The sequence below is a fragment of the Melopsittacus undulatus genome, chromosome 3, assembly GCF_012275295.1.
Source record: "Melopsittacus undulatus isolate bMelUnd1 chromosome 3, bMelUnd1.mat.Z, whole genome shotgun sequence".
Taxonomy (NCBI): Eukaryota; Metazoa; Chordata; class Aves; order Psittaciformes; family Psittaculidae; genus Melopsittacus; species Melopsittacus undulatus.
The window spans coordinates 13,435,092-13,461,994 of NC_047529.1; the positions used below are offsets into that span (position 1 = coordinate 13,435,092).

General features: G+C 43.6%; 1 protein-coding gene across 2 annotated transcripts in view; it reads right to left on the reverse strand.

Annotated features, from left to right (window-relative positions):
* Nucleotides 1-26,903, reverse strand: part of ASXL2 (ASXL transcriptional regulator 2) — a 110,980-nt gene that overhangs the window by 64,761 nt on the left and 19,316 nt on the right. Inside the window, exons 2-3 of one of the 2 annotated variants that reach the window (XM_034060445.1) lie at nt 15,226-15,308; nt 2,141-2,143 (exon numbers count right to left, since the gene is read on the reverse strand). In XM_034060445.1, coding sequence (XP_033916336.1) covers nt 2,141-2,143; nt 15,226-15,308 — 86 coding nt within the window. The remainder of the gene's footprint in view (nt 1-2,140; nt 2,144-15,225; nt 15,309-26,903) is intronic. The other variant, XM_034060446.1, reaches the window with a different exon arrangement.

The window sequence follows — 26,903 nt, forward strand, 5'->3', positions numbered from 1 at the left end:
GCCTTAATAATACCCATTCTGTCAGACAAGAAGTGAGGTACTGCACAAACTCCTGCTTGAAATGTCTCCAGTGTGCTGTGGTGGGGCAAATAGCAAATGCTACCAGTTACTAATTCAGTTCCAATCCTTCTGCTGTCACTGTGCTTGGCAGTGCTGCCTTGCTCTGAAAATGGTGTTTTGGTATTTATTCCCTTCTAACACTAGCTTGCCAGCTAAAGCCAACCAATTCAGTGGGTTTACTGGAATTTATAAACCTGTTTATAACTTAGAAACCTGTGACTGCTATACAAACTAAATTCTTGCACTATTGACGCATTGAGAGGTTTTGGTAACTTCCAAATATTTAGTCTATTCTGAAAATTAACATTTCCCATATATGCACTTTCATTTCATTAATGGGCTAGAAAACTGATCTCAACTTGGTCTCCAGCAAAGACAGTCCCTCTTCCTGCAGAACTTCCACATTTTTTACCCACTCACTGGACTGCTGAAGGGACTGAAACAGTGACAGTAATTTCTGTAGTTAAAAGTTATAAGGCCAGTCAGTGGCATAAGAAGAAACACATATTCTGAGCTTTCACCCCTCCAGTATTTTCTAAGCTACTTGACATTTCAGATGGACACCTATATACCATATTTCCCTTCTGAGAATCACCAAATTTAAGCCATCATTAAACTCCACATTAAATTCAAAGCTTCTTCAGACTGAACAGGAACAAAGGAACTTGGGAGTGATAAAAACACACAAGCATAAGGTGAGAATTCTCTATTCCAAGCTGCTGCTGTTGAAGAGGAGGAGGGAGGTGGAGTGTTCCTGCTCATGCTTTTAAGTCCTACTGCTGCATCCCTCCCCACTCGCTTTGCTCCTGAACCCTCAGGGACTGAGACAACCCATTCCTACTAGGAAAGAGTAGGAGCAAATAATTTTTGTTCAGTCACATGTGGAGTGGAATTTTCAGTCATGATGCATTGCAACTTCTGCAAAACCTTGGCCTCAGAGCATCATGCAAGGTTTATTTATCCATCAAATGGTTACTTGATATTAATAGTCCATTTTTAATTTGGTTGGAAGATTTCACTGCATTATTTTATGTGCACAACAGCATGGTGGACCCAGCAAATCATCATCAGATTGAATCACAGAATGGTTGGGTTAGAAGAGACCTTAAAGCTCATCCAGTTCCAACCCCCTGCCAAGGGGAGGGACACCTTCCACTAGACCAGGTTGCTCCAAGTCCCATTCAACCTGGCCTTGAACACTGCCAGGGATGGGGCAGCCACAGCTTCTCTGGGCAACCTGTGCAGGGCCTCACCACCCTCACAAGGAAAAACTGCAGAGGGCTGTGGCACTCAGCAACCTCAACAACAGAAAAGTCAATTACTGCCTCCTACTCTAAAGATAAGCTTAACATAAAGTGCATCCAGCAGCAAGTGTCTTCATTTCCCATCATCATTGCACGTAGATTTAACCAGATAAAAACACCCAAACAGACAGGACTGTATTTAAGGGTGAGGTTTTTTTCCCATTTTGTTCTTTGCAGCATCCTTTTCTTCCCTGCTTTCCATCTGAATCAGACATTCACACATATAGCTTTTGTTTATTAGTATATTAAAATACGATTACTTTAAACAACAATAGTTTCAGATCTGTGGAAGTGTCAGAGCAGAGACATACCATAAGCAGACACCACTGTACCAACTTCAAGCTTGTTAAACATATTCACAATTTAGAAAAGCAGCTTATTTTATGTGTTAGAATTTGCTTCACCCAATATGCAGTGCCAAACGTCCCCAAGACAAAGAATGCACAAAAACACATCATGCAAATCAAGCACACACACCCCCAAACCCCAGGTTGCATGCAGCAGGGTTAACTAGTGAGACACCAAGCATTCACATGGCATTAGACTGACAGACTCAACAAACATTAAGATTTCAGGTTTGCATCACACCAAAGCACTGATGCAAACGCCATGCAGGAGAGGGCAGACTATGGGAACAGAAGCATTAACACCAAGATTGCTACCATTACTTGGTTTCTAAGTCTGCGTGAAACAAGCAGTTGCTCTTTTAATTATAGGGTTTGCAGCTTGCGTTAACAGAGAAGAGTAGCTTTAGAACAATCAGCAGTGGTTCTTACCTTCTGGAGTTGGAGTGCAACCCAAAAAAAGGAGAGAAACACCCCTTTAAAAACTTGAGCAAAACAATTTGTCTAATCATTAATATGTACCCTCCCACCCACCCACCAGAACCAAACTTTAAATGTTTCAGACAGATCTGCAGTAATACTAAGACCAGGTTGTATCAAACAGGCTCAGGGGAGGAAGGTGTAGACCTGGCTGATTTTTCTGGTCTGTTTTCAGTGAAGCTGGCAATACAGGCACCAACCACAGGCAACCCCTGGGTGCGTTATTCTCAACCTTCCCCATATAATGAACATGTTTTAGAAGCCAGAGAAACCCTTTGGAAATCTCACATGCAGACAGAGAGCAGAATAGGAATTAACTTGTTATTTCACACCCCCTTGGCACTACTCATGGCTCACAACTCCAAGTAAAAGAGCAGCCCTGCAAGCCAGAGAAGTGAGACAGGCTTCTAGCAGTTTAATGAAGCCAATTGTATGTGCTCATTTCTGCACCATAACTGCTTCACCACCTCCATGGCTGCCCATGGGCTCACCACATCATTAATAATGACAACTAATACACTATGTATTTAAATATTTCCACAGTAGTGAGGCTGGGGGCAAGTAAAACGTTTCATGCTATAAAGCCAATTTTAACACACCAGCACTCATAGTTCATGGGAATTTGTACAAGATCAAAAGAACATTGAGTGCAGGCAGCTTTCACAGTAGGTTCGGATGAAGCTTCACTCTGACTGCAGCATAACCAAGGGCCCAGGATGCGCTCCTGGATAGGGAATACCCAGGAGAACACTGTAAAGCTCTTTGGCACACACTGACATTGGGCTTCATTTATAGTTTTAATGGTCTATCACACCAACTGAATCTGACCTGCAGGAACATCAGTAGACTGACACCATGTGCTGTGTCCTGGATAAGATTAAACACCCTTGTAGAAGACAACTGGCTTCCTTAGACATGGTTTAGAGGTGTAAGCAATACCTTTGGGGTCACAGCACTTGATTAGCTCTACCTTAACTCAGCAGCCATAGGCAAGATACTGTTCATGGGCTGTTCACATCCTTGAGGGACTATGCAGAAAAAAAAACATTTTCTGATTTTAAAGGAGGAATCCAGAAATTACCACCTTTCTCTAAGGCTCTTGGGGCACAGTTAAGATTTCAGAGTTCTTGGGTTTCCCTGCCTTTGTATTTCTGCTACAGAACCATGAGCCAGTTCATACTGAAGATACACCCTAAACCCAAGCATTTTTTGAGACCTTAGCTCTACTGTTTTCCTGAAGGGAGTCAACCTGTTAGATCCCTGCAGTGTTCATCAGGAGCATACAACACCCCACATTTCTCCTTGCAACAGCTAATACACTCTTCAGCATGATGAAAACTTAGGTGCAATTTTATTTTGAGACAGCAAAAACTGTTACTATCGCTGTCTGTCAGGATGAGAGAAGTAGAAAATTTTCCAAGCTATGGATTTGATACCTTGAAATAACATATATGGAAAGAGTCTCCTCATCAAGAGTTTCTCATAATAAATGTATTTCACACACCTTGCTAGTGGGAAAAACCTGACCTTTCTCTACAACCATTCTCTTTGAGCTGCTGTTTTTCTAATCAACATCTTCCCCTACATGTGTTTTTTATGGCACCTACTACCTTACCTCCATGCTTTGCACAGATACCAAGTGGCACAGAAATCTGTGGCTACTTCCATTTTCTGTGAAAGTAATGCTAATGAAGCAAGAAGAGAAACATGTCCTGTGAGGGTTTGCCTGACCAAGGGTGTCTCTCACAGTCTGTGGTCTGCAGGGGAACAAACCATGCTGCCCATGAAGTATGGGTATGACCTGCTGACAGAGGTTTGTGGTATAGAACCAAAATACAGGGTGGTCTTGGAGATAGTGGTGGCAGAAGAAAGTGTTCAAGGGGGAGAAGCTGCATCTCCAGCTTTTCCTCACTTCAAGAGAAGTCCTGGTATGGAGCCCCTGCCTGGTTCAGAGCAAAAAACAACAGAACAGGATAGTCATGAGTGTCCTGAAGAGATACTCACTGAACACAGCACTAACCTTGTTAAATATTAATCTGTAACTGTCCTATGACTAATACTTGACAGCCGTTTGACCAAAAACAGCTTTAACCTGTACTTTCCATCAGAGACTTCATACACAAATTTCTCCTTGACACAAAGGCATCATGGAGGTCTCAGAATACATTTTTAACCAAAGATCACCAAAATAGGGTACAGTGATAACCATTTATCTTCTCCAGAAAAAGCTGGAAAAATGTAAAAAAAACTGCAAGAACTCAATGTACCAGCATTTTCTGGCCTTTGCTGCTGCCTGCCCCTTCTTCCTGAAGGCTTAGAGTAATTGACAGAGCAAAACTAAAGGAGAGTGTTGCAATTAAAATGTGTGTGCGTATGACACTGGCCCTAAGGCATCTGCTTCCAACAAATTCCCTTTTCCCATTGGAAAAACATTGGGAAAGAGCCCTAGAATCCCAGCTGTGAGTAATAAGTTTTGCACATGACAAGACCAAGAGGTTAGTAATTATTTATGGGCATTTTTTAAGACCCATCTTCCAGCAGAATGAAAACAATCTAACTCAATAGAGAGACTCAAGGTAACCCAACCCTGATGATTCTTTAATAAGAAAGATGGATGCCCCTGTCCTATCTCCCCATACAAGCTCAACATTATCAGTATCAAATCCATCAGACATGAACTTAAGGTGTTCCAGCTCATTTGAAGATTACCTTTAAAGAAGCTGTGGATTAAAATATGTGTAAAGTTATTTGTTTTTCAGCTAATGGCTACAGCACCTTCCAAGCCAGGTCATACTTTGCAACTTCACACCCTGAAAGACATAAAAACCAAAGCTGTTGTACACTAATGGAGTATGACCTATCTGAAGCATCAGACCCCAGCTGTACGTACTAGAAGCAGCCCTTTTAGTGGTACTCACTGTCTACACATAAGCCTATTAAGTTTTAAAGGTACTGCAGCAACTCACAACCTTATAAGAGGCACTGAAGCCAAGGGACTGCTTTGCTAAGGAAGGAGGCTGGGAACCGTGACAATCATTTAGACTGGGAGGAAACCCTGGAGTTCATCAGCCCAACCTCCAGCTCAAAACAAGAGCACACACATCAGGTGTCTCAGGGCTTTGTCCAACCTGAGTACCTCCAGAACTGGAGCCTACAGAACCCTCCCTGGTCCTGCTCTGATGTTTTACCACCCTTACATGGGAAAAAAACAAAACACGAAAAAAAAAGGGGGGGGGGGAACAAAACAAAACCCAAAAAAACACCCAAAAGAAAAAAAGGAAAAAGTTTCCCCTCATTCTAATCAGAATGATCAGAATTTTGCACCTTGTAATTTGCATTCACTGCTTCTCAGTTCAGCACAGTGTACCTCCATAAAGAGTCTGGCCCTGTTTTACAGAAGCTATTGACATAAGTGAATGTTCATCAGAAGCACCAGTCACCAGATCATGAAAAGTGGGTTTGCATATAGCAGCTTTTAAATCTACTGCCATACAAAGAGCTCAAGCAGGAGAGTTTTTCCTGGTGCGGTTACCTACGAACTGCCAAAGCCATGAGTAGTTTCAAATACTCAAGACCTCTCTGCACAGAACGGTGTTTTTTTGGCAAACATTGGGCTACCTGACATCCTCACTGTGGGATGCCACAGCTATCACCAGGCAAATCTGAACATTAATATTATTTTAAGAAGCTGTAAAAAGCCTTATTTTAATAGATTAACACTGTAAACAAACCAAACAAACCAAATTTGCTGCCTGCCAAATCCCTCAATGGCCAGGAAGGACAACTCCTTCCAGTATCCCCTCCTGATGGGGTCTTGCAGCACAGGGCCAGTGAGGTGCTGTGATGCACAAGCTGCTGTCATCAATACAATTGATCTTGTCCTCATACACAGACAGCAGCCTTTAAGGAAGGCTCTATGAGCACAAGTGGTATAAACTGAAAGGAGTTCCCTGGAAGTTTTTTTCCTGCAGTTCCTTTGAGGACAAGTCTCACTGTGTACTGCACTTGCTACTCACATCTCCCAGCACCTCCCATACGGAGCACCAGCTGTTCAAGACAATGTGTGCAGAGAAAAGCCTGTTCACACAACAGAAAGATGCTACATATTACAGTCTTTGCCACTAGGAAGAAAAATTATTGGTATGCTTGATCTGTGTTCAAGAAGCTACATGGTTAGCAGAGGTCAGAGAATGCTACATGGACTCAAGTGTCCTCTTGAGGATGCCTGACTGCAGGGCCATGCTGAAGCACTTGTGGTAGGTCCTGTGCCCACTTCATCTACCCTAATCCCACCAGGTTCCCTACAAAGCAGTGGCAGGATAATGAAATTCAAATTACCTTTCTCCCTTCAGCACATGAATCCCAGCTTCCCACTGTCACAAGGAACCAGGAGGCAGCATAAGCAAGCTGAAAATGCAAGCCCGCAGCAGGTCCCATCACTGTCTCTGGACCCTTCCCCTCTCAGGTCCTGCCTGACAAGCTATTTTTTAGCCAAGAGCTAAGATGATCAAAGGACAGCAAAGAAATGTTAAAGATGAGCTCATCGGTATGTCAAGCGACCCAAAGCCATTTCAAAAGCAATACCGTGAAGGCTGCTCTGACCCATGCCAATTTCCTTCACGAAAACTTGAACTGTGTATAACAGCTCATCAGTAAAAGCAAAATTTTCAACAGAGACAATGTCTGCTGATGTGCAGATACTTATTAAAAGGAAATAGCAAGCAGACTGCACAGCAAGAATGATTCCTTCATATTTTGACTTGAGATATCAAGGATGAAAGCAAAACTCTTCACATGCTTACTCCATGAGAAATTATCAAATATTCTACCAAAATGATTCTGTATATTCTGTGTATTATTCAAAGGTGTCAGAAGTTGGACAATGGCTATATATGTTCCTCAAGCATAATGTCATGACCAGAATCAGACTGAGCTGATGAAAATGCTTCATTTCTTGAAAGCAAATAAAAGTGTTCAGAGCCATTATGGAGTTTGCTGAAGGATTCAGTCTACACTTGGTATCATAAAATGGTTGGAAGGGACCTTAAGGATTATCTATAGTTCTAAACTCAAAACCATTGGATTTATGAAAACACTGAAGAACTAATCTACAGAGGAAGTGAATTATAAAACCTGCTTCAGGGAGGTAAAACTACGTTAGTGAACTGAAATCCAAGACCTGACACCTCACAATAGGCTCAGACCAGCAGATCTTCATACCAAGTTCTGCACAACTGCGCTGCCAGGCTGGTGGAAAAACATGGCTCAGATTCCCAACCTCATGAAGTTTAACCATGCCAAGTGCAAGGTCCTACACCTGGGTTGGAGCAATCCCAGGCACAGCTACAGGTTGGGCAAAAAGGAAATTCATGGTAGTCCTGCAGAGAAGGACTTGGGGGTGTTAGTCAATGAGAAAATGAACATGAGCCAGCTTCAGTGTGCGCTCACAGCCCAGAAAGCAACTGTATCCTGGGCTGCATCAAAAGGATCAGCAGGTCGAAGGAGGTGATCCTGCCCCTCTACTCTGCTCTCAGGAGACCTCACTTGGAGTATTGTGTGCAGTTCTGGTGTCCTCAACATAAAAAGGACATGGAACTGTTGGAACAAGTCCAGAGGAGGCCACGAGGATGATCAGAGGACTGGAGCACCTCCCATATGAAGACAGGCTGAGAAAGTTGGAGCTGTTCAGCCTGGAGAAGAGAATTCTGCGTGGAGACCTCACAGTAGCCTTCCAGTATCTGAAGGGGGCCTACAGGGATGCTGGGGAAGGACTCTTCATTAGGGACTGTAGTGATAGGACAAGGGGTAACGGGTTGAAACTTAAACAGCAGAGGTTTAGACTGGATATAAGGAAGAAATTCTTTACTGTCAGGGTGGTGAGGCACTGGAATGGGTTGCCCAGGGAGGTTGTGAATGCTCCATCCCTGGCAGTGTTCAAGACCAGGTTGGATGAAGCCTTGGGTGATATGGTTTAGTGTGAGGTGTCCCTGCCCATAGCAGGGGGGTTGGAACTAGATGATCTTGAGGTCCTTTCCAATCCTAACTATTCTATGATTCCAAGTGCAACACAGCTGGCCAGCAACAAGGATACGAGGCTTTCCTGCCTTCTGCCTAGTGCAGGATGCACATCTCTTCCACTGTGGGACAGTTTCAGTTTTCCCATTTTCCTAATATTTAAGATAAAAAAAATGAAAAATACATTTTTCACTGGCTGTCAATTAATTCTCTTGGACTAGATGAAATTTCTTGGCCTGGGAGAACCTTTTATGTAGACCCACCATGGCTTTAAAGAGCAGCTTCTACAAAGAGAAGTCCACAGTTTTCATAGGGGCAGCTTTTAATAGTGAAGCACTTTGTAAGACACAATCTATCCTCATACCCAGTGTCAGTGGGATCCAATACTTCATCCTTTACAATATAATTTAAGAATCCTGCATCCTTTCAAAAGCCCTCCTTCCACTCCTGCCTAGATTGGGGTGCTGGGTTTGTTTGGTTTTAGGAGGAGAACTACTTTGGAGAAAGAATTTCCTGACATCAAGCTGTTGAAGGAACAACTGCCCTGAAGAAGCAGGAGCATCCAACTTTTTGCCCCCAATCCCATCTTACTTCCCAGCTCTACATAAAAGATAAGGAAATCAAAGTACTGAAGAACAGCTAGGAAATATTTTAGTGACAAAGCCTTCTGCCAAGAACAAGACATCACTTCATCGGTCCTTAATTCAATCTGAGATGCAAGAATATCCTCTAGCAGCAAGCAGCTTTCCTCTTCCAGCAAACAGCATCTAGTCCAGGCTCCAGCCTGACCCTTGCTTAGATTTCTGAGAAGTCAAGAGCACTGTTTGCCTTTTAAGTTCATCCTCTCTCCTCTTGCAGGAGAATGACCAAGTATAGCACTCCTCCCCACTCAGATGAGATCCTCACTTTATAGCATACTGCAGGAGTAACATGAAGGGGAGGAGGTCAAAAAAATTAAATAAAATCCATGTTTTCTGTCAGGTGAGGGCAATTCGTGTCACTGTAGTTGTCAGGACTCAGGAAGACAGACTGTTGACGTTACCAGACTCACAGAGGACAAGCCAATCTCAGAAATACAGCGGACTTCTGATCTTCAGCTAACGACAGAGGAGGAATACAGGCAACCAGTTAAGAAACTTACGGAAGCCTGAAATTCCAGTGCTGGCAGCTCAAGCTTCAGACTGAGCAGCTCCAGCCTCCCCCCCACCCACCCCCCCATAACTATTTCCTTATCCAGAAAGCAAGCTCCCACCTGAAGGATTCTCTGTGCTAGATGCTCTTGCAAGGAACTTGGAAGGACTGACTTGCCAATGAGAAGAATGAAGCAGCCACTGCTTGGAGGGCAGCTAAAACTTGAAACAAAACTGTTCATGACACACTTAACTTCAGCCCAAATACAAATAAATAAATAAATGGGGACTTCAGCTTCTATACTGTTTCCCTCCACATAGTGTTTTAAGACTTGGTTTTGGTTGGAAATTCCATAAATACTTGAACTAAAAGTAACCAGAGCACCATGTCTGTTTTCATTCCACTGAGATTGGAGCTAGTGTTTAGATGCATTTCCTTGCTTAATCAGTACCTGGGGAAAAAAATGTTACTGTGTTTGGACAGAGGTTCACAAGCCAATATTTTACATAGTGCCCCCTATAAAATCCAGGAAAAACAAAACATTGATAGCTATTAAGTGAAAAAGCTACTAAAGATATAATCAGATCACAGAATGGTTTAGGTAGGAAGTCATCTTCAAGTTTATCCAACTCCAACCCCCTGCCACAGGCAGGGACACCTTCCACTACACCAGGTTGCTCCAAGCCCCATTCACCCTGGTCTTCAACACTGCCAGGGATGGGGCAGCCACAGCTTCTCTGGGGAACCTGTGCCAGGGCCTCAGCACCCTCACAGGGAACAACTTCTGCCTAAGAGCTCATCTCAGTCTCCCCTCTGTCAGGTTAAAGCCATTCCCCCTTGTCCTGTCCCTACAGGCCCTTGTCAAAAGCCCCTCTCAAGTTTCTTGTCAGCCCCTTTAGACACTGGAAGCTGCTCTTAGGTCTCCCCTTAAGGAGCCTTCTCTTCTCCAGGCTGAACAAGCCCAGCTCTCTCAGCCTGTCTCCATAGTAGAACTGCTCCAGCCCCTGGAGCATCTTTGTGGCCTCCTCTGGACTCACTGAAACAGCTCCACATCCTTCTTATGTTGGAGACCAGAACTAGATGCAGGACTGTGGGGGGTGTCTGTGTGTGTGTGTCTCTCACCAGAGCAGAGCAAAGGGGGAGAATCCCCTCCCTCGACCTGCTGGTCACACTGTTGGTGATGCAGCCCAGGGCATGGTTGGTTTCTGGGCTCAAGCGCACACTGCTGGATCTGAATCACCCAGAGGGCTACAGGGACTATAAGGGGGCTAGAACACCTCTCATAAAGACAAGCTGAGGAAATTTGGACTGTTCAGCCTGGAGAAGGCTGAAGATGCACTGAGGCCTCATAGCAGCCTTCCAGTACCTAAAAAAGGTCTATAAGGAAGCCAGAGTACATCAGGAACTGTAGCAATAGGAAAATGGGTTATAGGTTTAAACTGAAACAGGGGAAATTCAGCTTAGGTATGAGGAAGTTCTTCTCTGTGAGGGCACTGAGGCCCTGGCATAGGTTACCCAGAGAAGCCGTGGCTGCCCTATCCCTGGTGGTGTTCAAGGCCAGACTGGACGGGGCTCTGAGCAACCTGGTCTAGTGGAGGGTGTCCCTGCCCATGGTATGGGAGTTTGGAACCAGATGATCCTAAGTTCCTTTCCAACCAAAACCATTTTGTGATTCTATGTTGAGCTTCTCATTGACCAACACCCCCGAAGTCTTCCTCAGGGCTGCTCTCAATCCAGTCTCTACCCGGCCTGTATTTGTGCTTGGCATTGCTCTGACTCAGGTACAAGACCTTGCTCTTGGCCTTCTTAAACTTCATGACCTTTAAAAGCTAATTACTCCTCAGACATTCTTACACTGATTCTCACATATGTGAAGAGATTGTTAACTTGGCATTGGATTTCATTAATTTTGATTTAAGAAGCCATTTATCAAAGAAATGTGAGCCTCTTGTTGCTAACTCTTGGTGTCACCCATCCCATGCATTCAAGCTTGCAGAGGTTTCTAAGCTGGTGTTGTTTGGGTTAACACCATTATCCCATACATCTTCAAAGCCTCATATGAAAGTCTAAATGTTATGACTTGCTCAGGCTTGCCAAAGCTACACTGCCAACAGAGATAAAGCAATATAAAATGTTGTACAAATCTTGAAGCCAGATAAGGTTATGCTGCCAATTTGTTGAGTGTTTATCCTCAAGTATTTTATTTCAGCAGTGTGCAAGCAGTGACAAGTAGGTAGGAAAGGATCTCAGGATTAGGGCAGCCTGTCAAAACAGGCAAATCAAGAAAATTAGGCTGACAGATCATACAAGAAGTATAGTTCTAGCTTCAGGATGCCCTAGGCTTCCAAAACTGATGCACCAGAGTACTGGTCCTGGGCTGGCCTTTAAAAATCTCATTATTAAAATTGAGTACTAGAATAAAGTTATAAATACAGGAGGGATAATTAGCCAGTATCACCCCAGGTTTTTGCATTGCTACAAAAATTCCTCCATATTAAGACCTAGCCTTGTCCAAAAATTAGTCAAATTGTCCTCCATGTAGCAGAAGCCACTGTTAGAGGGTTTTTCACTCTCCACTGCCACCCTTCTCTTCCCTGCAACCCCCAGTACTCTAAAACAGGACCAGCACTTTGAGCCACCTAAACTTTAAACGTGCCCTCAAGCTTCCTTCTCAGCAGCTGCCCAACTGGCAGCACATGCCAGGAATTATTAGAGCAAGAGGACAATGTACTGGCAGTACAGCCAGGCAGGAAAGTGACTGCTGGACACTAGCTGAGCTCCCCATTCTCTCCACCTCATTTCAGCACATCTGCAGGAAAGCCATTTGTCCCTTCTAAAACTATTTTCTTTCTGGAAATCAAAGATTTTAAAAGGTTAGATATATCTATAGACTTGAAGCAGCAGATAGTGAATAAAAAACCCAACAAGCATACACTGAAGTCAAAATGACAGAGTTTAGAGATATGTGGACTGTGGAAATATTTACCAAAGAAATTATCAATTTAGTTTATTGGAAGCAAATTGCATTGATAAACAACTTGAAAAACTCAAAAGCCCCAACATACATGTTAACCAGGGAGCCTATGTCCTGCATGCAAACTCACATGCCATTGTACCAGACTAAAGTCTTGCAGTGTCTCAAGGCAAGCAAGTACATAGAAATCGCTATAATCTGCTGTCAAAGGTTTTGCCATAGTTTCCTGCCAGAACCTCCACGCATGGGAGGACTCAAAAACTTATGAGTTCATCATGCTCTTCTGACAGCTTTCATGCTGTTAAAAACATTCTTTTTCCCATCAAATCATAGCATGGGTTGGATTGGAAGTGACCTTAAAGCTCATCCAGTTTCAATCCCCCTGTGCCCCCCAGGGACACCTTCCACTAGACCAGGCTGCTCCAAGCCCCATCCAACCTGGTCTTGAACATTTCAGGTATATCAATTCATGTGAAGGCCATCTTGTCACAGGCAAGGACGTATCAGAAGCCCAATCCAGCCACAAACACACTACTTAGTGGCAGCAAATGGAATTGAATTGCTTAAGAACTGAGAGCATTTTAGGTCTTAACTTAAAGCTTTATTGCATCAATCTGACACTGAAGTGGAAAGGCCACAACACAGCATCCATAACACATGTGCTTAGTCACAGCACAACACATGTGGCTAAGTCTGGTGAAAAGTGGGCAGCTGAACTAGAGAAACTGAGTTTCACATCTGACTGCTTCCACAAACATCTTCTCGGATTTAAGATATGAGGAGTCTGCACTGTCCTGATGCTCACCAGCAGCTCTTTTAGAAGAAAACAACTTACTATTTAGCTCAGGCTAAATCCCCGAATCAACTCTAATAAGAATGGCTTGGGTTGAGAGAGGTTGTTTGGCATCACAGCATTTCTCTTCTGCCCTTTTTTTTTTGTTGCTGTTTCACCCAAAATCTGGCCACATCAGCCAGAGAGTGGATCTTTCACACCCTATCTGAGCTTCTGCCTAAGGCTCTGCCCCAAAATGAGCATTCTGAATTGCTAAAAACATTCACCAATGTAAGTGCCTGGATATCCGCTGGGTTTACATTTTGCCATCAGTGAGACCACTGGTACAGACAGCTGCATTTCTATTCTGCCCTTGGGTGACACAAAGAGGGGGCTGACAAGTGCACTCATTGTTTATGAACATGCCTTCGATGACAGATTAACAGTGTTTAACACAATACTGAAGCTGCCCCAAGGCTGGTCAACCTTTAATCTGACTGAAGGCAGTACTGCCCCAAAGTGAACTGTATCCACAGAGCAGAAACCACACCCTAAGAGCTAAGTAAGTATATTTAGTCCTTACTTTTAGATAAACTCACAGGTCCAAAAAGCAAACCACCTTTGCATTGTCCACAACTTTAGTGGAAGATCTTGTTACCAACAGCAAAATTTCTAGGCTTGGGCCCTCGAGTATTTCTTGCAAAGCAGATGGGTTACTGCATTAAACTGGCAAAGTGGACTAGAAAACATCAGTAAGTCAAATTCAGGACAGCTATTTAATTCCAAACAGCTATTTAATTCCGAAAAAGACCAACTGGCACACCCAATGCTCATTTTCCCTCCCTTTTTCTTTGTTCTGAGGAAGGAGAAATGTAAGTACTTCATACTCCCTATGGAGAATTGTTCCCTATCTCAGCAAATACACAATACTATCTCTGGGAAATATGTATAAACTCATGAATTAAGCTACAGTAACAGTAGTTCAAGAGTTGCCATCTGAGTTTCTAAAGCAGATCGGTGGCACCAAGCTGGCAATTCCTTTGTCCAGCCCACCAGCCTTCCACACACACCGGAAGATCTCTAAGGCAGAACCACATGCTGCTCCAGATAATACTAAAAGAAAAAATAGCATGAAACATAAAGTTTTCTAAATAAGGATTTGTAAGGCTGGTGTTTTACTTCCTGGACAGCTTTAGGGTTGGTTTAGGTTGCTTCAATTAAACTGACTATTCCTGATTAAAAAAATAAAAATATATAGCTATAGATACACATGAAATAATCATAGAACACTTAGAATGCTTTGGGTTGGAATGTAGAAATAAGAAATAGTTAAGTTTGCTTCAGTACCTGAAGTCTGAACTACTTGAACAGATCTAGCTTACCTTATACAAGAGCCACAGACTAGAATCATGCGTGCCTGGAAATTAAGTATGACCCTTATCACAGAATGGCTTGGGTTGGAAAGGACCTTAGAGCTCATGTAGTTCCAACTAGAACTAGTTCTCTCCCTGCCATGGGCAGCGACACCTTCCATTAGACCAGGTTGCTCCAAGCCCTGTCCAGCCTGGCCTTGAACACTGCCAGGGATGGGGCAGCCACAGCTTCTCTGGGCACCCTATGCCAGGGCCTCACCACCCTCACAGGGAACAACTTCTGCCTAAGAGCTCATCTCAATCTCCTCTCTGTCAGTTTAAAGCTGTTCCCCCTTGTCCTGTCCCTACAGGCCCTTGTCTAAAGCCCCTCTCCAGTTTCTTGTTGGCCCCATTAGGCACTGGAAGCTGCTCTAAGGTCTCCCTGGAGCCTTCTCTTCTCCAGGCTGAACAAGCCCCAGCTCTCTCAGCCTGTCTCTGTAGCAGAGGTGCTCCAGCCCTCAGAGCATCTTCATGGCCTTCTCTGGACTCACTCCAACAGCTACATGTCCTCTTTATGTTGGGAGCCCAAAGCTGGATGCAGGACTGAAGAGATCTATGTAGTTTCCTTGTGAAAAGTACCACTGACTTGAGAGCTGGTTTGTAAATGGCACTTGGATCTCAATTCTGCAGGTATGTAGCATTTCAATCCCCAAAACACAGGGGTTAACAGTAAATTAAACCAAGCTAGAACCAAAGTATGAATGTCTTTTACTTGTGTAGGTACTTAGCTCACCTGATTTCTTTAAGTCCTTCTTTCTGGATAACTTGCAGGATCTCTTTATGGCTCATAGGTGTATTAGGATATTTCTCCAGGACCTGACAAGCAAAAGTAGATTAAGAAGTTAATCATTTGCATTTTCACTTTAATGTTTGACTCCACATGAAACTACATTTAATGGTTTGGACTTCCCCATAGCTACAACTGAGAAAGAACTCACACCTCATCAACACCCCTTCCTTCCGAAGGATATAAGCAGCAAAGAGATTCCAAGATGAATGGCTAAAGGGCTTATTTTAGTGCAATTCTTAAATTTTATTTCAAATCTGCTGCTCCTTAGATAAAGCTTCTTTGGGAATTAAATGGTCCATGGTAACAGGGTGGCTTCGCAACTAGCACCTTCACTTGGAATGCTTCAGGAACTGTCAAGATACACTTCCCAAACCAAAATCCCTACAGTTTGTACAGTTGAAACACCTACCAATTAGTTTGGTTGTATGTATTAAATAAATATAAGGAAAATTGGGGTTTAACACCATTAGGGTTCTTTGAAAACCTCTGGACATGGTTCGGGTTTCAAGTTTATAAATATGGTCTATGAAAACACTTCCTGCATTCAACAGTTGGACACACTGCTGCCTTTTTCCCCAGCCCAGCACCTAAGCACCACTCACCTCCCTTCCAAGGGAACTAAAATGCAAAAGTATACTTCATCATGGCAGACAGAGATGCTCAAGAATTCTGAAGGAAGATGCCAGTTAAAATACATCATATGGATATTTTAAGCAGTACTGGGGAGGGGCAGGTGGGATGTTTCCTTCTTAATCATCTGCTTTTGACCCATGCCCAAGGGTTCATTTTGACATGAACCCTGAGTTCCAACTTAACACCAGAAAACAAAGCATCAGTATGTTAAGTACAAAAACCTGCAAGTCACTTTGCAGAAGGAAATGGCCCATTTTAATGTCTCTGATCAAAGGCAGTGCTGAGTACATGGCTTCTCCTGAATGCCTGCACCTTATTCCACCCAGAAACATTTAAGTTACCCTGATGGCTGCAGACTGATGTTTGGAAAGGACTTTGAAAAGACCTTACTGAATTGAGGCATCTCTCTGCTAACAGAAACAAAAGACCTACAGGGCCTACATTTAGCACCATCTTTAGCTCTGGAAGCCTTAGCTGATGCCCTCACCCTGCTAATCTCTTGTTCACTTATGTTAAAGACTGACTTTCACAGCAACTGAAACCATTTCCAAAGGCTAGTATGTGACTTTCACTGGCGGCTAGGGTGAAGCACACTCTTCACACCAGAATGAATAGCAGAGTAACACATGTATAAAACCAGGGAGTTTAAAACAGATTTCAGTAGGATTTGTTTACTCTCACTCTGTCAGCCCCAGTGACTCATTCAATTTCTAGCTGTATTGGAACAGAGGATGCCCTCAGCAACAGGATACAAAATTAAAGTGGTTGAAGTAATTTAAGCCAGACCACTGCAGGTTTTAGATTTATATCAGCTCCTAATTCATGTTCTCTCAGCACTGCCAAACAGGCAGTATACTTTCGTACCATTAACTTGGAACAAAACCTGAAAGCCTGTTCTGCACAGTGTGCCAAAAAGCCCATGGAGGGCAAGCAGAGTTATGGTTATCTCGATTTCCATCTGTGGTGTCAACCTTTTCACGGCAGCTAGCAAAACAAATTAGGAGAAAAATAAAGCAGTGCCAGGATTCCTTTCACAAGGAACTTGAGGGTATTTGACATTTCTTACACACTGAAATCAAAATGTGCATTCTTCTCTGGCACAGTGCTTTCCTCTTGACTTTCACTACACAGACATACTCTTGACAAGTCCCATCCTGCTCATATATAGAGTGGCAACAACACATTTCATTAATTTTTCACTAGGCACAACCACAGTGCAAGCTAAAACTGTGTTTGACCACAGAATCTCATCATTAAGAGCAGACAGGAAGAAAAGCTTTTCTAATTATATCCTCGAATGCCCACAGGATGCTTCTGTGCATCTCTCCCAGGTAACCTGTCCGTACAGTTTCCTCCCATAGAACTTTTTCCTGTAGCTGAGCTCAGCAAGATGACCCATCTGGCCTTCTGCCACATCTGCTTGTCTTCACTGCAAATCATGATGGACCACTCTTTGTCTCTGTTCTTGAAGATCAACCAGCTCTCCTGGGTTTCTCTGCTCTGCAGGAAAGAGTCCTGTAGGATCCTACATACCAGTTCCCTGAACAAGCCAATGCCAGGCAGTTTTTCCTTCTACTTGCTTTCTTCTTTTTACATAAGCTCTTCTCATTTCAGTGACCTGAAATGAATGGTGAACAGCCTGGATTTCCACGATTCTTGGATTTCTCATTTCATCACAGTCACAGAAACCAAAGGTGCCACTGTGCACCAGTGTTCATAGTCCCCCAACAGCTCTTCCACTCTGCTAGATCCTAGATCTCCTCGAGCCTGTTCATCCAGCACTTGGCTCAAAAGCTGTCCTCAAGCAAGTCTAATAATCTCTTTACATTCGCTGTGCCCTGTATCACTTCGTGCTTCCAGCGGATGCCAGGGTAGAGTCAGAACCAACTCTCCACTCATAAGCTTCCAGTTGTCTGAAGAGGGTTCATGCATTTCCTCTTCTTGATGCAAACGCCCACCATGGTGTCACCCTCCCCTCTGAACTTAACTGATAAGCTCCCAGTTGAGTTATCAGCAGCTATACAGCACAGCTCTGCACGCTCCTAAAGCTGTTATTTAGCAGAGAAGGCAAACCCTTCTTTCTTTTCCATGTCTCTCCTTCCACTTAAAGCACCCTAATCATCCAGCCCTCCATGAGTTTAATCTCACCAGCACTGAGGCTCTGCACATAATGAGAGCTGATCAAGAGAGAACAGAGCTATTAGTATCAAAACTGCACACAGACCTCAAATGCCTCCTGTCCCATGCTGAACACAATTATACATAAGCATTTTGGGCTGACCCATGGGTGTGCTGGGGAGGTACAAGAGCTCCTCTGGAGAACTGGAAGAGGCTCCCCTGTCACAGATGCCCAAGTGCCTCTCTTTAACTGATACTTCTCATTTAGTTTTCAGTCTCATTCCCACACCAAACCTAGTTCAAAGCCCTCCATGATATCAGCAGCCATGTTGGCAAATATGCTTTTGTTCATTTTGTTAGACGGATGCCATCTCTTGCCATCAGTCTGCATCCCTAAAAGACTTCCATGGTCATAAAACCCCCACCCTGTCTACAAATACTAACTGTGCAGACAGAAGCTGATGCTCAGATAACATCACCTCCTGCCTAAGCCTTTCTCATTCATTACCAGAATCCAGGAGACCACCCAAACCCCCAAGGCCTCTTGAAACTTGCTCTCAAGGTCTGGCATTGACCTTTTATCTGCTCATGGTCTCCTTTGGGAGATCTTGGACAAGATTTTGGGAGATCTAGAACAAGGGGAATGTCTTTAACCTGACAGAGGGGAGATTGAGATGAGATCTTAGACAGAAATTGTTCCCTGTGAGGGTGCTGAGGCCCTGGCACAGGGTGCCCAGAGAAGCTGTGGCTGCCCCATCCCTGGCAGTGTTCAAGGCCAGGTTGGATGGGCCTTGAAGCAACCTGGTCTAGTGAAGGTGTCCCTGCCTGTGACAGGGGGTTGGAACTGGATGAGCTTTAAGGTCCCTTCCAACCCAGCATTCATTTTACCTGCCAGATAACAGCACAAACTCCAATTTATTTTCCATTTGTCTAACCGCACAAGAATATTCACTTGAGGACATGAATCTCTGGTGGCTTCTAAGTATAGAACTGCAGGATTTTGCTAGAGCCACTAATATAGTGCCACAAGTCTGGGTACTGCAAAAAGAGATCAATATGAAATGGCCTGTTCTCAAATGCACAAGAAAGCATTGTAACTCCAGGTTAACTATTAACACTGACTTCAAAGTAATGCAAATCTATTTCAAGACACTCAGAAACACCCACATATCCAAAAAGGCCTGCTTGTTTGCTGGGAGAGAAGACTGAGCTCTCAGCACCTAGACCTTTTATTGAATCTGAATCCCAGATGTTCAACAGCTGAATGAGAAACTTCACTTTGCCCCTCTCCCCACCCCACAACACACCGATAGAGGCAAACAGCATGAAATTAATGCTGCTGCCAATGTAGCTTGAGACTTAAGACAGAGCTGCTTTGCTTACCAAAAACCAAACAATTCAAACTCTGGCCATCACTGCTGAGGAAAGACCTCTAAACAGTCTTCATCGACACAATTATCTACTATCAGGTTGTCTCCTATTTATTTTATTTAAAAAAAAAAAAAACAGACAAAACAACCAACCTTCAAACACAGGGGTTGGTACCAGGTCCAAGACTGTCTTCCATTAACAACCAGGTGACAGCACAGAGCACACCCACAACAGGTTCACAAACAATACAAACCAAGGTGGAAATGGATGATGCACAAGATGACTGTGGGGCCATTCAGAGGGACCATGAGAAGCTGGAGAAACAGACAGATAGAATTCCAACTCCATAGGAGAATTCCAAGTCGCCAGCACATAGAGAGGCACAACCCCTTGTTGATCATGAGCCAGCAGCATTCCCTTGATGCAAAAAAATACTACTACTAATAATAAAAACAAAAGGCCACCAGCACCTAAAGGCCACTGCCAGCCTGGGCTACACAAGGCAGAACTGGTGACAGCAGGCTGATGGAAGTGACCCTTCCCCTCTGCTCAGCAATGCTGAGCCAGTCTCTGACGTGCTGTATTCAGTCCTGGGGTCCCCAGCTCAAGAGAGTCACAGACAGGCTGGAAGAAGTCCAGCAAGTGACAACAAAGATAAAAAATGATTCAGTCCTTTAAAATTATACGGAGGGTAAGATGGAGACCTGGCATTGTTTAGCCTGGAGAAAACAGGCTGAGAGAGCTGGGCTTGTTCAGCCTGGAGAAGAGAAGGCTCTGGGGAGACCTTAGAGAAGCTTCCAGTGCCTAAAGGGGCTGACAAAGCTGGAGAGGGGCTTTTGACAAGGGCCTGTAGGGACAGGACAAGGGGAATGGCTTTAACCTGACAGAGGGGAGATTTACAGAAGATATTAGGAAGAAGTTTGAGAAGATCCTTTCTAACTCAAACCATTCTATGATGAAGGCCCAGAGGGATCTTATCAGTGTGTATAAGCACTTGACAGGACATTGTAAAGAAAACCAAGCCGGACTCTTCAGTGGCATCCACTCAAAGGACAAAAGGTAATGGGCACAAGTTGAGTGCAGTGGTGTTTGGAGGCTTGGTTTTTGTTTTGGTTTTTTGGTGGGGTTTTTTTTTCAGATTATTATTCTGACAGTGGTCAGACACTGGAAAATGTTGCCTAGGGTAATGGAATCTCCACCCTTGGACTGGACAATGTCTTAGGAACCTCACTTTCAGCAGAGTGGTTGGACTAGGTGATATCCAGAAGTCCATTTCAACCACAATTATTCTGTGATTCTATGATACAGACCTTCCTCAATTGATCAGAAGAAGCTGATTTAGTCACTACAGAGCAAAGTTAAGTATCACCCCCTAAATTTATATTCCCCTTTCATGTTCCTGTTTTCTATCTGGCCAGGTTAAATCCACAGAAGATATTTTTCCCAAGCCATGCTGTGAACCACATTCCACAGGCTATTACGAGTGTCAAACCGTGCATGGCAAGAATAGGAAACTCACAGAGGATATTAATACAAAGTCAACACCTTCAGGTTAGGTACTTCACACAAAGACTGCTGGGAGAATGTTTTGAAGAAAGAGACCAAACCACGATTGCCTTAATGTGTCAGAATTTTCCTTAACTATCTGTTCCTATCTATTGTCAAGACACTCTTGTGACAGATGAATTCTATTAGGCAATATAGACATGACTAAAATTATAGAAACAGCCTTCAGAAAGTATCTGATGAAGTAGTTGTCCATGTAATCTAACCAGCTACACAGCAAGAAGGGATCTCAGACTTCAACTTATGATAACTGGAAACATGGGATGGAGGGAAAGAAGGATGCAGAAGTAGGAATAAAAGTATTTAAAAGGCTTAGCATTCTCATTCATCTCAAAATCCTGGAAAAACAAGCACATTAAGTTGGAAGTCTTAACAAAATAAAGCAAGTTATGGTCAGGAAGAAAAGTACAGATTCAAAGATTTATGGATTTCAGTCCGAATGGCTACCTGTACACACTTGACATTTAAGACCTAACTGCAGGAAAGCATCCTGAGATTCACTATCCCTATCCCATAAAACAGGCATTGGAACCCTTTGACGGTCTGCAAGTTCAAGACAACATCTAACAAGGAAAAAAAAAAACACTGCCACTATTGCAAAAGCATGAAGAGGAACAGGTCATTGTCTAAAGGCTTCTGGACCACTAAAAATATTTTATCCGGTGAATACTAAATAGGTATGGATTAAATAGAACAAAACCGTGAGAAGGGCCCAAGATTTGGAAAACATGCCTGATATTTAAACTCAGCCTAGACAGGCTCATCTGGAAAAACAACTTCTCTGGCTGAGCAGCCGCAGCTTCTTCAAACACTAGAAAGTTTGCACGAGAGTTTAGAGACTTGTTTATAGTCCCAGAAACCCCAGAGCTCACATATCTCCTGGGCAACCTGATCCCCAACCAGACCTAAGAGCAAACCACAAGGGAAGAGGTTGGACAATTCACCCTCAAAAGTGGCCAGGCCCACACTTTCCAGTGGCATGCAGCCCCACATCAAATAACTTTAAGCAATATCCCATTCTTTGCAAATACCCCAAATCAGAGTACTGAACATTTAAATCCTCATGAACCAGTCCACCATAGGGCTGCTTCATGACTATCAACACACAACTCACATGTTATCCGTAAGTGCCATTAAGGGGCATGGAGACCAAACACAGTCCATGATGTTAACCCAGGTGTTGCTCCACAGCCATTCTGCCTCACTGTGGTTTTGCTAACTTTAGTTAATTCTGCACTGTAGGATCCAAGTTTCTTGTGTTGGGCAGCTACCACTACAGGTGAAACCACTAAAACTACCAGCTTTGGCTACACAGGACCAAGATAGATTAGCACTACCTGGTAAATGCTGTCATCTCCTGTTCAAGAAACTTGTTAGTTATTACTAACTCAGCCTACCAGATAAGCAAAGCAGTTCACAACTTCAGATGCAGTAATAACTCCATGCTGCTTTACAAGTTGATCCAGAAGAACCAGGAACAAGGATTAAAGACTCTTAAGAAAATAGATATACCTTAAGTACCTTCACGTCTTTCTTCTGCTTTTTTAATCCTCTATCAGATCTTTCATTTGAGTTCTTTTTTTAGTTACTGTATGTAAATAAATAAAAACTACTACTACTATCTGCCACAGAACTGAATTTGAGAGGCATTTTTAAATTAAGAGTCAGGATTCATAAGCTATCTTCCTACTATGCTCTGTGTTAGCCAAGATGAAACCAAAGAGCAAAGCAGCAAGTGCCAACACTGGGTACTGAAAAAGCCTCGTTACATGGACCTAGCTATTAAAAGTGTCAGTGTTTGATATAGGTGAAGCCAAATACTCGAGACAGTGCCACCGATGCTCAAATTATAACACCTTGGGTGTTGAAATATTCTAGTTGGCTCATTTTTAACAAAAACCATTAACAGACTTATCTATTTCACAGTACATGTTGCTTTGCACCCTGAAGGTGTCCTGGTTTCTGCAAACATTTCCAAGAAAACAGGATCAGGAGAGAAAAAGTGTTTTGTAATTTTACCTCTTGGAAGAAAGGGAACTTCCTTACTCTCCCAGTATTTACTGGAGGCTCCGTGGAGAACTTCAAGCAGCTTCTTAGTACTTAAAGGGACCAACAAGAAAGCCAGAGAAGCCCTGTAAGCCTGACAAGGCCCTGAAGGGACAGGACAAGGGGGAATGGCTTTAAACTGACAGAGGGGAGATTGAGATGAGCTCTTAGGCAGAAGTTGTTCCCTGTGAGGGTGCTGAGGCCCTGGCACAGGGTGCCCAGAGAAGCTGTGGCTGCCCCATCCCTGGCAGTGTTCAAGGTCAGGTTGGACGGGGCTTGGAGCAGTCTGGTCTAGTGGAAGGTGTCCATGCCTGTGGCAGGGGGTTGGAGCTGGATGAGCTTTAAGGTCCCTTCCAACCCAGACCATTTTGTGATTCTATGAAAAACAAAGAGCTCATATAAACAAGCCTACAAGAACCAGTGTGCCCATTTATCAGCATTAAGTGCAAATAGGAGGGGTTTAGAAGTTAAAACCAAACTAACTTCTAAACATGGTTATCTAGGGTTGGCTGCTTTGGGAGTTCGTTTGGCATGCATTCTTCAGCACTATTAACCTCAAACCCAAAACAATCTCATCTCTACATCAAAGCTTTCACCTCATATTTAGATATCTTTTAAAATGAAATCAACAATCCTTCCCGCCCTAAGCCCCACATAACAACAGCCTGTCCTCAATGCAAACTCCCCAGAGCTACAGCAGTTCCCACGTGCTGCACTGGCAGAGCTGCAAGATCACACATGCATGAAAGGGAGACACTGACTTAGAGGGGCAGCTGTCCACACCACTGAATTTTTGGTACTGGGCACTGGTACAGGCACGGATTAGCTCTGGCCCTGGCACAGGGTGCCCAGAGAAGCTGTGGCTGCTCCATCCCTGGCAGTGTTCAAGGCCAGGTTGGATGGGTCTGAGCAACCTGGTCTAGTGGAAGGTGTCCCTGCCTGTGGCAGGGGTTGGAACTGGATGAGCTTTAAGGTCCCTTCCAACCCAAACCATTCTCTGATTGTATGATCTAGATCCTTCCTAAAAAGATGCAGACTGTATTTATGGTTTCTTACATTCTACATTTTCCTACAGCTTCTTACTAGGAAAAGAAAAATCACTTTTCCTTTAAAACTTAGATATTGCAGTAAACCCCCTTAGGCTAGCAAGAGACTGGAATTAACTATGCCCACTACAGCTCTTCCCTTCCATCTTCACCTACTGCATGTGAACATGGCTCCAGGGAGTAAAGATTTCCATCCAGAAATATTCACTAAAATTCTCCTCTCCTGAAGTTTTAATACACCACCATACCACTCCAAAGAGGATACTTCTTCCCAGAGAAAGACTGGAAGACATCACTTGACTGTACATCCCTGAGCATTACTGCTAATAGATACTTCTCAAACATTTATCCCCAGAATGATGATCAAAAGAAAGCCCACTGTGAAACATGTACCTGCTTCCAGGAATAAGTGCAAGTCAGCCTGAATGACTCAAAGCAAATCCATGCAGCATGGCCACCCTTTTCCTGAAGCAGGGTGAGTGGGGAGGGAAGGACAGAAGTAGGAATTTAACATTTTAAGAATTGAAAGAAATTGTTCTAACTCAATTTGAAAAACTCAACTGTGGTAAACTCACCTTCTTACAACTCGCACTGTTCAATAGACTATATTATCCTGTATGTCTCCTCAACTTGCATTTCTAGGGAGAACAAGTTACTGTGGGATGGCTTTGGAACTCAAAGATGAATTATTAATTATTCAGAAGCAGGAAGATTTCTAGATGGTAAAAGTTGCAAACCTAAATGAATGTGTGTGAAAGAATACAGGAAACAGGAGGTAAGACAGGATCTCTGTCGCCTAAGTAGCTCTTCAACAAACAGGTTTTTCTTTAGCTAAAAAGATTTCAGAGTCTTGGCACCAGCAGCGGTCTCTGTGCTGAATCACAGACTCAAAGAGGAAGAGCTGCATCCTCCTCCCCCATTCTGTAGCTGTCACCCAGGGAACCCCTGAAGTAGTTCTTGTTTTGAGCCCAATACTTGTTCCCACAGTCAAAACACAGGTTTCCTGCACACAGACAGGAGCTGATCAGAGAGACCCTGTTACTGCTGTGTTGTGCATCCTCACCAGCCATGCAAGTGAAGATTACAGTGCCTTTGTAACATGAGGGGCTACTACTACCGCTCTGCCTGGCACACCTGACATTTCGTGGCTTACTTCATACCATCAATGCAGATGCAGACAATGCAATACTATGTTTTTTATCCTACCAGAATGCCTGATAGGGATCACAGGGCAGAAAATGCAGTTTCTACGTACACCTTACCTATTCATCTTTCATCTGCACAAGGGAAAGCTCAACAAAATCAGAGGGTATCTCAAGGCACATCCATGAAGAAAGTCTTGCATCTTACAATGCAGTGGCCAGTGTTGAGGCCTATTTCTCAAAGTTCTGCCAAGTAGCCCTATTCCCACATCAATGCCCTTTAATTATTTGCATGAGGACCTTGCCAGGGCTCAAGCTTTCCTGATGCCAGCTGTGCATTCATTCCTCTCTAAAGCCACTGGATTGTAACTGGGGAGAGCAACCCTGCAGGATAGGACAGGCTGGAGGAGTAAGCTAACAAGAACCTTATGAAGTTCAACAGAGACAAGTATCAGGTCTTGCCATTGGTAAAACACAATCCTGGAATGTGACACAGGCTGGGACCTGCCAGCTGTGGAGCAATCCCATGGAAAGGGAACTGGGAGTCTTGAGGGACACAAGCTCAACAGGAGTGAACAGTGTGTGGCTACAGCAAAGAAAGCAAACAGGAGATTGGCAAACATCAACACGGGCATCACCAGCAGAGATAAAGACGTCATTGTCCCACTCCACTTTGCACTTGTCAGGCCACACCTGGAATGCTGTAAGTCACACTGGAAAAGACAAGGAGTGATGGGCCTAAGTTACTCCTGGGAAATTCCAGTTGGACACTGGAGGAAATTTTTTTCAACACGAGAAAAACCAGCCACTGCAGTCATCTGCCCAGGAAAGTGGTGGATACACAACACTGGACACTGCTAAGATTTGACTGCACGGGGTGCTGGGCCATCAAGTCTTGGTCATGCTTTACCTAGAAAGGTTGGACCAGATGATCTTTGAGGTCCCTTCCAACCTGGGATTCTAGGATTCTAAACGTCATGTAGAATCCATTTATGATTTCTAATTATCTGTTACACAGTTCACACTGTAAGCCCTTAAATTTTACTGAGAATAAAATTGTAGAATCTGGCAATCTGACCACTTACTAGCAGGAACAGCAGAGCAAAGAAAGCAGTTCTGGCAAAGCCATTTCAATCTATCTGTCAGCAAGTCTTCCCCCTTGCCTTTTAATACATCCACTGCTTTGCCCAACTGTTTGTGGCTCTTGAAAGTTGGAAGAATAGGATTTTCTCAGCTCAGCTTTCAACACTTGTCTGTACTAAGAACTTTTTCAGTTCTTGGTATGGTCTGATATTTTACTGACAGAACAGTAACACTACTTTTCAGAAATACAAACAGCATCCATATGAAATTTTGCTGAAGCACACAACCACTTTCCCACTGCAAAAGTGCCACATCACCAAGTTATCCATGTGTCTCCATTTACATTGCTATCTTTCCATCTTTAAAGCCCAAAATGAAAAAAATACAATAGAAAATTAAAATATATTGTATGAAACGACAAGCTTTGTACAAAACACGGCTATGATCACTTCCAGTGCTGTGTCTTTTCCAGCAGATGACACCAGCAATGAGCTCCTTGCAGTTTACGCACTAGGTCTTCAGGAAGTTTAGCAGTTGCTGAACAAACCCAAATGAATAATGCTGATTACCAGGCAAAGGATGAACATCATGATGGAACACACTTCATTTACCACAC